This window comes from Oncorhynchus masou, chromosome 16 (assembly GCF_036934945.1).
Source record: "Oncorhynchus masou masou isolate Uvic2021 chromosome 16, UVic_Omas_1.1, whole genome shotgun sequence".
Classification (NCBI taxonomy): Eukaryota; Metazoa; Chordata; class Actinopteri; order Salmoniformes; family Salmonidae; genus Oncorhynchus; species Oncorhynchus masou.
Window position 1 is genome coordinate 23,975,615 of NC_088227.1, and position 12,246 is coordinate 23,987,860.

Here is a 12,246-nt window from a genome sequence, read left to right on the forward strand (position 1 = left end):
TCCACAGTAACGGAATTGCGCTGCCAAACAAAAAACATTGATTTCAAAGTTGAACAAATCATACAACTCTATACACAAGGACTACTTTTAACAATTTACACAGAAAATTGTACAAAAACACATTTACTGGAAGAACTGTGCAGATGCGCAACGTTTGGTAAGAGAATTTTGGTAAAATCTCCGTTTTGTGTCCATGTTTTCCAAAACTCAGAATTAAGATTCAACGATGTCTGCAGAAATAATGGTGTGTCAGCTATGACGTGACAGACTTTGAAAAAATCTATTTTGGTTATTGAACTACAGTAAGTGAAGTGGATTTACACCCTGCAACAGAATTGCGGTAAATGAATGTCATTCCTGATCTGTACTGCACAGAAATGCGTCATGATGGATATGAAGGTCATTCTCTTCATGGTGATGTATCCTAAATAGGAACACAAAGGAAGAAATGTACAATATCCTCCTTTGCATATTTGGATATTATTCTACACACTGACTATTAATTTAATGAGCTCTGCCCCCAAACAAGACAGCATTTGGTTGGTCCGGACCGGACCAAATCTGAACAAATAGTAGATGTCTATGTTTCACAAATTTGGACCTCAAAGTAAAGTATAGTAGAGTCACAGTATAGTAGAGTCACAGGAAATTGGTGGCACCTTAATTGGGGAGGACGGGCTCATGGTAATGGCTGGAGTTGAATAGGTGGAATCTTATCAAATACATCAAACACATGTTTGATTCTGTTTGATTTACTCAATTCCAGCCATTTTCATTATGATCCCTCAGCAGCCTCCTGAGTAGAGTAGAGAGTACAATACATTATAATGTACTCAACTCTAGTATGCTCTGTGTACTATACTGTATTGTGCTGAACTGTATACTACTTTGCTGTACTGTGCTCTCCAAACTTGTGAACCCAACTGTGATTTGTGACTACTATGATTTCTATGCAACCAGTTCAATTGCGGAAATTTCATTTACCGATTTTTCTGAAATTCCGTTACCGATTTGGTAACGGGATTTAACGTTTGAATCACTTAATAATTCGTAAACAAAATGTATAAATTAATTGATAGGTCTACCTTTACTTGTCGGCTCTGTGAACTGTCATGATCCTCCCTTATGAGGGAGAGAAATCAGAAAATATCTTAAAGATGTGTAGATGTTTGGTAATGAAATGTCAAGGCACAAGGCAATGTTTCTTGAACAGGAGGCAGAAACATTTATTAGACACTGAATATAAGTGTTGATGTTAGTTGCCAGTGGTCTTTACTTCAACGTTGTTGTTTTGATGTATTTCTGATATTTTCTGGTATATGTTTTCTAAGACCCCTTTTCCACTAGTTTTACCAGAAATCAAAGCCTTTACTTATTCCTCATTTTTAGGATGGAAAATGGTAGAATTTTTTTATATGCCTTAATTTAAAAATAATAGATATATATACTCATAGCTTTCATTTGACACCCAATTTGGCATTCTCCTATGAACTTCACACGTTGCTGCTCACGGATCCTTTTATATGGAAATGACCAGAGTTAGATGTTGTGACGATCAGCTAGAAATATAGGCTTTTGGACTGTCTTTAATGCATTCTTGCTTCCTCCATTCCTTTAGTGAACCACTGATCTGTACATGATTGGATTAGAAAAGAGATTTCCACACCTCCAAACCTACTGCCTTTCCCCCATTCAGCCATGTCAGATCAGTGATCACTTTCAAGGAGGATGCAATTTTGAAGGTTTGAGCAGACCCCTGTTCAGTTTCCATTTTGGAAAATTGTGTCTCATTCGTGTTACATTTTTACTGGTGTGTTTGTTGGTCTGTTCCAAGTTTGTGTATTTGTAGCAGTGGGTTATTTTCAGGGTTGTGTTTTTTGTGGAATTCTCATTTCACACACTCGCTCATGCAGAAGAGCCCTCTCACACACACTAATCAGACAGTAATGGACAGCACCTGGTACTGGCAGACGTATCACAACATGCAACCTGCACCACCGTGGGATTGACACACGCACAGGACATTTTTCTCACAGGACAAATCTCATGTGACATTTTCTGTGTGAGCACATACGCACACACTTCTTTACAAAATAGGACACAACATTTTGATATTGTCATGACGTGAGCACAGTGCTTTGGGCTTTTAGTCATTGATTTCTCCTCTTCCCCAAATCCCCCTCTGGGTGTGACAAACCCTTCCACAAAGCATGCCCACAAAACCTTCTCAACTATTCTGATTCTAGGAGGATCCATTGTGCTTCTCTACCATTGTGGTTGGTGCAAACTCATTGTTGAGTGACATTAGCATTTAAACTAGTTACCCAAACCAGTTGATTATGTCTGCATCTGGTTATTTCTCCCAACCGACTTGACTAATTAATTGTGAATAGTGTTGTGGAGCTCTTAGCTCGCATAACAAGCTATACCTCTCCACCATGTTAGAGGCAGCAGCTAATGGGTTCACCCGTCTAAGAGAAGGCCATTAGAGGTTCTCATTGGAAATCAATGTCTGGTCCAGTCAGCGTTTTAGTCCACAGGCAAACTCTGTTTTATCCGACAGTGACACTCCATGATTCATACACTATTTTTCTGTTTTCATCTTTGTTACTGGCTGTTTAGGGTTTATTGGACATTTTTACTGGGTCCCAGGGGTGCATATTCAGCTTCTAGGGTCCCAGCTAGAGAATGGATGGTTGTTTTGTCTCGGTGAGGATGCAAGTGGGGATGTTTGGTGTCCTAACGATGCTTACTGTTATGTCCGCTATGCCTCATGATATACACCACTCAGAGTGTGTGGCATTCCTCCGCTCAGCTTTCACATGCCACAGCCAGCTGGGGACGTTTTGTCACAGCACACCAAGGTACAGTAGCTGTCAAAGGTGAACCCTCAGCCTTTCTAGTGGACCTCCTGAGGAAAACAGCCAGAAAATGGAATCAGTCATTGATAAACTAACATGGTCATGAATTTGTACAGTACCACACTATGTTCAGCCAAAATATTGTGTCAGAGAATTTGAACAACCCTAGGCTATTTGGGTATACTTGGGACGCATCTTACACACTCAGGCTAATATTAACTGTCAATATGAAAGGAAACTTTTTTTTGAGGATTTTGAGACGGTCATGTGACCACGGTCAATCAGTGAGTACTGTCTCTATTGCTCGTGTGGCCAGGCTGTACTCTGTACGTCCGGCTCTGAGCGCTGAGGTCCCTGGATGCGTCAGTGGACGTGGCTGGTTTTGATAACAAACAGTTGAGTTGGGGGGATTAAGCGATTATGTTTGATCACAGCACAATGGACAGGCTCGAGCCGGGCCCCCTGCCAACTGCTGACGGACCAACTTCAGAACAATCACACACCCCAGCCAACCCCAATGGTTGTGCATGTGTGTGTGTGTGTGCGTGAATAACTGGTGTGTGTTTGTGTGTCCAAAGTGGGTTTGTCGCATACACAGTTTAGAAAATGTTATAGCGGGTGCAGTGAAATAAATGCTTGTGTTACTAGCTCCTAACAGTGCAGTAAAATGCCAAACAAGTACACACATAACACTGTGTGCTTAAATGGGCTTAAATGTGTGTGATAAAAGGGGGGTGGGATAGTTGGAGCTGTGAGTGAGGCAGAGCTTCTATCTGCCTACTTTTTCAGTTAGGGGGAGGGGTAGGGAGAGGTGGATTGTCAGTGTGGAAGAGGGGGAGAGCGATGGGAAGGGGAGAGTGGGGTTTGTAAAGCAGTTTCCTGCGGTGCATGCGTTGGCTGGCTGCCACTGTGAGTGTGTGTGTGTGTGTGTGTGTGTGTGTGTGTGTGTCAGGGAGAGAGAGAGAGATGGGGCGAGAGAGAGAGGAGTGTGTGTGAGTGTCTGGGTCCGTGGGTCTGTGTGTAAGCACGTTGACAGAGGGGTGCAGAGTGAGGGAGAGAGAGAGAGGGAGGGAAAGAAGGGGTTAAAGAAAGAAAAAGAGAGGACAGAAAAGTAGGGAGTAGCTGAAGGACTGGGTCTGACCACTTCATTCAACACCTCTGTGGATGTCTGTGGAACTTAAGGAGAAGCCATGTTCTGTCTGAAAGGTAGGACCAATCGTGTGTGTGTGGAGTGGAAGATTAACTTAACGCAATCTGAGTGTGGAACTTTTCCATCCGAGTTCGGAGACAAAGGGAAGGTTTAACCCCAACTCTTTTCCCGGATGGAAAACTTCTCTCCTTTCGGTCACAGTGGTTTCTTCTCCACATGTCTTCCTTTGTTTTCCTTTATACTGTAGGGAGTTTACTTTCTTTCCTTCTCTCTTTCTCTGTCATACTCTTTCTCCATCTCTTCCTATATAGAGGGAAGTTGAGTAGATTCAAGTTGTAATCTATTAAAAGTGTTGCTTTGATCCGTTGTTAGATTTTTATGTGAACATCTGTCTAGTGTGTCTGTTTAAACTTGAAAGAACGTTTCAGCGCTGTCTACTATGGAATGTGTTGTGTGGTCAGCATATGTGTGTTCAATATGTCTGAGTAAAGTAGAATGGAGGGTATTTTAAGTGCCGTGTGGACTGTGTTCCTCTTTCACATTGGCAGCTGCCAGGGAGGGAGGGCAGCAGTTGCTGTAGTGCTGTCCTGTGCTGCAGAGCGGCGCCATGTGTTGGCCAGGCAGCGCTGGGCTCAGCCGGGCAGGGCAGAGCAGCAACAGAAAGGACAACAGAAAAGCTCTACACTCACAGCCCTCTGCTATTCTCTATAGATCGGTCTTTCTCTCTCTCCTTCATTCAGTGTTTATTTTATACCTCTGTCTCATTCTCTAATTGATGTCTCTTGTATTATCTTTCTCCCTCTCGCACTCTTTTTTTTGTTGTTGTCAAATTTCTTTATTTTTTTCTCTTTTACAAACACACTGCCATAGCCAGGGGCAGAGCAGACATGCGCAGGCATTGATTTGATTGGCAGTAGGCACTGGGTCATGGAAAAACTGGTCACACTGGCAAACTAGTGGCACCTCGGTTGGCACACACTAAGCACCTCATTGGCACCTCCTGTGGCACATGTTCCAAACAAACATTTAAATGTTCCTGGATGGCAGCCTCTGGCCACCTCTGTATCTGAAGAGGCTAAGCTGTGATTGGCCGAGGTGGCAATGAGGTCACCAACATCTAATCTTGCTTTGATTTAGAATGTGAAGTTCTCTTAAACTGTCTGTCACAGAACCCCAATTTACTTTACATTATGACAGCAAACCAGACATTATCAGTAGCACTGTACTGATTATCTATTCCACATCACCCGGCAGCTCTTCCTTGTCTACTTGGACTGGCCCCACCAGTCTGGGGTGGAGGTAGCGGACTAAACTCTTCTCCATGGTGAAGGAAGTTTCTGAGGACCTTTCCCAATGGCGTGGAGCTGAGACCAGGCACTGTGGAATTTAGTTCCCGACTACATCGATTCGCCCATGGTCAATCCTTCAAAAAAATATAAATCATGAAATGCTCAACTTTTACATATGTTTGTCCTCTGTAGTTGTGTGCCTTTGTTTCCTGAAATCCATACTTTTTCAATAAACTTTAATCAAATAGAACCACTGACTGTTTGCTCATTGCTGTTGCTCTAAGATGGCAACTCAGTGCAAATGTGCAAATTAAATCTCAACAAGGGAACAGTCGGTGGTTGTATTTGATTAACGTTTTATTGAAAAAGTATGGATTTCAGCAAACAAAGAAAGGCACGCAACTACAGAGGACAAACATCAATACAAGGTGGGCGTTTCATAATTGTGCGAATCGATGTAGTTGGAGATAGATTCCACAAAGCCTGGTCTCTGCTCTACACAGTTGGTGAATGTTCAGAGCCATATGGGTTGCCAGATTGAAGATGAGGGGTGTTTTGGGCAGTCACCCTACATCTTTCCACCCCAGAGCAGGAGTAAGGCTGGTAATGTTAGTTAAAATGTGGTTATCTATCCTAACTTGACTTTACCCCACAGTACCACGGTAAATCCCAGCTCTTTAATTTACTGTAAGCTCTTGGCATGTTATGGGGAATGGTTGGCTTCATAAGTCTGTATTTATCACATTACCTACCGTGTCTCGTACAAATGTAATATGGTGGTTGTGTAGGGGTTAGTGGAATGGACTGCTGGCCAAGGAGTTGATGGGTTTTATGTTAGACCCCATCAGGCTGTTGTATCCTAGAATTGAACATTTACAGCGAGTAATCCAGAAGCTCCAGGTTGAGTATGCAACATGTCTGCCTTGTAAAGTGAATCTAATTTCTTGTAGAACTAAGATGTCACCCGATGTTCCAATCCAGACGGTACTGAAGGCAAATGATTCTGGCGGCTCTGTCCAGGCGAGGACAACAAGTGAAACTAAGACCATATTGCTCTCTTCTCACCAATCCAGACCTTTATTATGTGAACAACACCAAAGACAGAAGGGGCTAGGGACCAAAAGGGAACTGCTCTGTGCTTGGTGTTGTGTTTTTAGTTGCCTTGTCTAACATCTTATTAAATCTGTCTATTTGACTTTTTTTGGGTGATGTTTCATTAATTCTGCTGATGTGCCGGTCTGGTGAGCGCAAAGAGAGGGCAGATGTTCCAAAGACAAGAAAAGGAAATGCAGGAGATGTCTCCTCTGCCCCTTCTGCCATGTGGGTTAAGCTGTCTAGTGGCTATTATGTAGGCAGGGAATAGTTGGGTTTTATGTAGGGATGCAAGATATATTGGTAAGCATATCGGAATTGGCCGATATTAGCTAAAAATGCCACCACCACTTTGACATCGGCTCTATGTATAGTTTAACGCCGATGTGCAAAACCAATGTCATAGCTGACGTGCATACCTGTATGACGTAATGACGCCACGACGACACGTGCAACACAGCATTCCTAACCTAGTCCACAATGTCTGCTGTGTGGATCTATTTTGATGTTTCAAAGGAACATAACAGAAAGGCCATATGCAGCGTTTGTGCCGCTATTGTTTCCTGAGGAGAAAGAAATCTTTCAATACCACAAACCTAATTACTCATTCGAAAGTGCTTCACCCCCAGATGTTCAGCGACTAGTTAGAACAAAAGCAGAAAAAAACTAAGCACACACTTCCAACAATTTAACAAGTTCAAGTCGAGCAGTCATTTGAAAGAGTAAGAGAATTTCAGCGAGACAACTCAAAGCCAAAATCCATTAACGCCAAAATGGATGATGTTAGCTTTCGCCGACTGGTCGAGAACTTCGAGCCCCGGTACACACTACCAAGTAGGCACTATTTTTCAGATGTTGCCCTACCGGAGTTACACACTTGTTGAATGGCACATCCATGAGCTACCTGCTATTAGCTTCTCGACTGTCATTTGGACCAGCGATGACAGTCTTTGCCATGCATGGTACACATGCTGCAACTGGCTGTGAACGAAGGTGTTTTGGCCCAACGCAGCATATCTGACACAGTGGCAACAGGTAGGAAGATAGTGTGTCATGTTAAACACTCACAACTTGCATACAGCCGCCTGCAAGCAATACTACAGGAGCAGCTTAGAGTGCAAACGAAAGCAAGACCTTTCCACCAGATGGAACAGTACTTTTTACATGGAGAGCCTGCTGGAACAAAAACGAGTGCTTGGCGTGTACACAGCTGACTGAGTTACCTGCAACAGCTGGTGCAAACCAGTGGACTCTCATTGAAACCACGAACACACTCCTAGCTCCATTCGAACAACTCACTCGAAAAATAAGCTCAACAACTGCATCTGCAGCAGACGTGATACCCTCTGTCATGGCATTGAAACTCCTGGTCAACAACCGCCGACACAGACCGTGTGGTTAAAACCTGCAAAAGTACTTGACTGTGAACAAGAGATTCGGTGACATTCTGTCTGAGCCGCTTTAGTGTCGCCACCATGGTCGATGCTAGGTACAAGGACCGCTACTTCAATGCAGACAAGAAACAGGGTTTACGTGAAATGTTAGACACAGCTGGACAAGATGGAAATGGACACAGTGACAGTGAGCACCGAGGAAGAGGACCCACGACAGAAGAGGCCACAGGCAGCTGAAACTTCACTGCTTGACATGTATGATGCAATCCTGGTTGAGAATAAAACGACTGAACAAATGAACAACGAAACAGCACAGCAAGTAAGTGAAAGAAATAGGTTTTGATTGTATTTTACTGGTAATGGGGACAAATGTAAATGCCAACAAAATAACTTTGTGTGTGTGTGTGTGTGTGTGTGTGTATGTGTGTGTGTGTGTGTGTTTCAACTATTTAACTGTACTAGAATGTTTACATTTTAAATATTGTTGTCGCGTATTTTGGCATGAAAATATTGGATATTGATATCAGCCAAAAATGTCATATCAGTGCATCCCTAGTTTTATGCTACTATGGTTAGCCCGTTGTATTAGTGGTCACAGCTTAGACACACACTGAGTATACAAAACATTAAGAACACCTTCCTAATATTGAGTGGCATCCCCCTTTTCCCCTCAGAACAGACTCAATTCATCAGGGCATGCACTCTACAAGGTGTCAAGCGTTCTACAGGAATGCTGACCCATGTTGACTCCAATACTTCCCACAGTTGTGTCAAGTTGACTGGATGTCCTTTGGGAGCTGGGCCATTCTTGATACATGGGAAACTGTTGAGCATGAAAAACCCAGCAGCATTGCAGTTTTTGACACAAACCAGTGCGCCTGGCACCTACTACTATACTCCGTTCATAGGCACTTCAATCCTTTGTCTTGCCCATTCTCCCTCTGAATGGAGCACATACACAATCCATGTCTCAAGGCTTAAAAATCCTTCTTTAACCTGTCTCTTCCCCTTCATCTACACTGATTTGAAGTGGATTTAACAAGTGACATCAATAAGGGATCATAGCTTTCACTTGGATTCACCTGGTCAGTCTGTCATAGAAAGAGCAGGTGGTCATATGTTTTGGACACTACATTTTTACAAATTAATTAAAATGTATGAGCTGAAATCTCTTCAGTCAAAAAGAGAAAGGAAAGGTGGAAACTGACTAGGAAAGCCTAGTCAGTTGTCCAACTAAATGTATTCAACTGAAATGTGTCTTCCGCATTCAACCCAACCTCTGAAGCAGAGAGGTATGGGGGGCTGCCTTAATCGACATCCACGTCTTCGGGGAACAGTGGGTTACTGCCTTGTTCAGGGGCAGAACGACAGATTTTTTTTACTTTGTCAGCTCGGAGATTCGATTCAGCAACCTTCCGGTTACTGGCCCAACGCTCTAACCACTAGTGTTCAACCTCTTTGTTATGGCAAGCCTAAATAAGTTCAGGAGTAAACATTTGCATAATAAGTTGCATGGACTGGCTCTGTGTGCAGTATTGGTGTTTAATGTGATATTTGAATGACTACCTCATCTCTGTACCCCACACATACAATTCTCTGTAGAGTCCCTCAGTCGAGCAGTGAATGTCAAACACAGATTCAATCATAAAGACCAGGGAGGTTTTCCAATCCCTCGCAAAGAAGGACACCTATTGGTTGATGGGTTAAAAAAAGCAGACATTGAATATCCCTTTGAGCCTGGTGAAGTTATTAATTACACTTTGGATGGTGTATCAATACTAGAGGTCGACCGATTAATCGGAATGGCCGATTTAATTAGGGCCAATTTCAAGTTTTCATAACAATCTGTATTTTTGTACTCCAATTTTGCCGATTTCTATTTTATTATTATTTTACCAATTGTTTTATACCTTTATTTAACTGGGCAAGTCAGTTAAGAACGGGCCTCCCGGGTGGCTCAGTGGTTAAGGGCTCTGCACTGCAGCCCCAGCTGTGCCACCAGAGACTCTGGGTTTGCGCCCAGGCTTTGTCATAACCCGGCCGCGACCGGGAGGTCTGTGGGGCGACGCCACAGGCTCGTAAGCATTCATTCAAACAGCACTTTCGTGTGTTTTGCCAGCAGCTCTTCACAAGCACAGCACTGTTTATGACTTCAAGCCTGTCAGGCTAATGGCTGGTGTAACCGATGTGAAATGGCTAGCTAGTTGGCGGGGTGCGCACTAATAGCGTTTCAAACGTCACTCGCTCTGAGACTTGGAGTAGTTGTTCCCCTTGCCCTGCAAGGGCCGCGGCTTTTGTGGAGCGATGGGTAACGCTCCTTCGAGTGTGGTTGTTGTCGATGTGTTCCTGGTTCGAGCCCAGGTAGGGGCGAGGAGAGGGACGAAAGCTATACTGTTACACTGGCAATACTATAGTGCCTATAAGAACATCCAATAGTCAAAGGTATAGGAAATACAAATGGTATAGAGAGAAATAGTCCAATAAATACTATATTAACTACAACCTAAAACCTCTTACCTTGAATATTGAAGTCTCATGTTAAAAGGAACCCCCAACTTTCATATGTTCTCATGTTCTGAGCAAGGAACTCAAACGTTAGAGGTTTTACATGGCACATATTGCACTTTTACTTCTCCAGCACTTTGTTTTTGCATTATTTAAACTAAATTGAACATGTTTCATTATTTATTTGCGGCTAAATTGACTTTATTGATGTATTATATTAAGTTAAAATAAGTGTTGATTCAGTATTGTTGTAATTGGCGTTATTACAAATAAAATATTTTAAAAATGGCCGATTTAATCGTTATCGGCTTTTTTCTGGTCCTCCAATAATCAGTAACGGCGTTGAAAAATCACAATCGGTCGACCTCTAATCAATACACCCAGTTACTGCAAAGTTGCAGGTGTAATTCCTAACCCAGTTGCCGGAGAGGAAGGAAACCACTCAGGGATTTTACCATGAGGCCAATGGTGACTTTATAACAGTTACACAGTGTAATGGCTGTGATTTGGAGAACTGAGGATGGATCAATAAGGCACTAAAGTAAAACTGCAACATGTAGCAAAGAAATTCACTTTATGTCCTGAATACAAAGTGTTATGTTTGTGGCAAATCAACACAACATTTTTCATATTTCATTTTCTATACATTTTGCAAAAAAATCTAAAACCATGTTATCACTTTGTCATTATGCGGAATTGTGTATAAATGGGTGAGGAAATTTTTTTTAACCAGTTTTGAATTTAGGCTGTAACACAACAAAATGTGCAGTAAGTCAAGAGGTATGAATATTTCCTGAAGGCACTGTACTTCATGATACAACTGTTGTTTTGGTTTTAGAATAGATTGACTCTGCTGTAACTGAGTTGTCTGTGTAGAAGTTGATGGCAGTGGGTTAGGTGTAGAGCAGTAGATAGATGGTCGTGTATGGAGATTCACGCCGTGACTGATTACAGTGTGAAGCTAAAACAGTGTAAAGTCTGTCAACTTCTCCCTCTGGTGTCCATTGTGAATCTCAGACGTGTGTAGCAAACATGTGTTATGGAGGTGTGGGTGTGTGTAATGATGAGCACATGCACAAGTTTGCTCATTGATATAAAGTAACACATTTGGGGATGGTCATGTTTTACGTGAGAGAGTGTATGTGAGTGTGAATTTAAGCAATGTGTCTGTGAGTTCCATTCACTCTTGGGATGGCTGGGGGTCAGGTGTTGTCTCTCCACGTTAGTGGCTGGGTCCAGACCTATGTATAACCTGTGATGGCATTTAACACCCTCATCACAGCCTGTCTGGAGGACCAGGCCAGTCTGGTCTGAGATTTAGAGCTACTAGAGTTATTAGAGGGATGCGTTTTAGAGGAGGAGGGATGCGTTTTAGAGGAGGAGGGATGCGTTTTAGAGGATGAGGCATGAGTTTTAGAGGATGAGGCATGAGTTTTAGAGGATGAGGCATGAGTTTTAGAGGATGAAGGATGAGTTTTAGAGGAGGAGGCATGAGTTTTAGATAATCAGGGATGAGTTTTAGAGGATGAGGGATGGGTTTTAGAGGATGAGGGATGATTTTTTTGAGCTATTAGTGACCCTACGTGTTGATAAGCTTTGACTTTGTTTTTATTTAGCTTATTCACTTTCAGTTCACCATTTAAGATGCTACAGACGACGGAGGTGAAGCTCCAAAGACAATGGATGACTCCTGAGTTCTGTAGAACAAGTTCTCACTATGGATGAGTCCTGTAGACTACGAATGAGTTCTGTTGACAAGCAGGAGTTATAGATAATGGACGAGTTCTGTTCGCTACAGTTGGTTTGAGACAATGGCTAAGTTTTCCATAGTCCTCCTGTAGACAATATATTTCTTTTTTTTTTCAATAGTCCTCCTGTAGACAATGGATGGAGTTTTCCATAGTCCTCCTGTAGACAATGGATGAGTTTTGTTAGCCTGAGCTCCTTAGACAATA

General features: G+C 42.6%; 1 protein-coding gene across 7 annotated transcripts in view; it reads left to right on the forward strand.

The window, feature by feature from the left end:
- Positions 1-12,246, forward strand: part of nhsl1b (NHS-like 1b) — a 169,885-nt gene that overhangs the window by 95,146 nt on the left and 62,493 nt on the right. Inside the window, exon 1 of one of the 7 annotated variants that reach the window (XM_064991244.1) lies at positions 3,769-4,067. The exons of the other annotated variants lie outside the window; for them this stretch is intronic. Within the exon in view, the coding sequence (XP_064847316.1) occupies positions 4,052-4,067 (16 nt within the window). The 5' untranslated portion in view covers positions 3,769-4,051. Of the gene's footprint in view, positions 1-3,768; positions 4,068-12,246 lie in introns of those variants that run through there. 7 annotated transcript variants of the gene reach the window in all.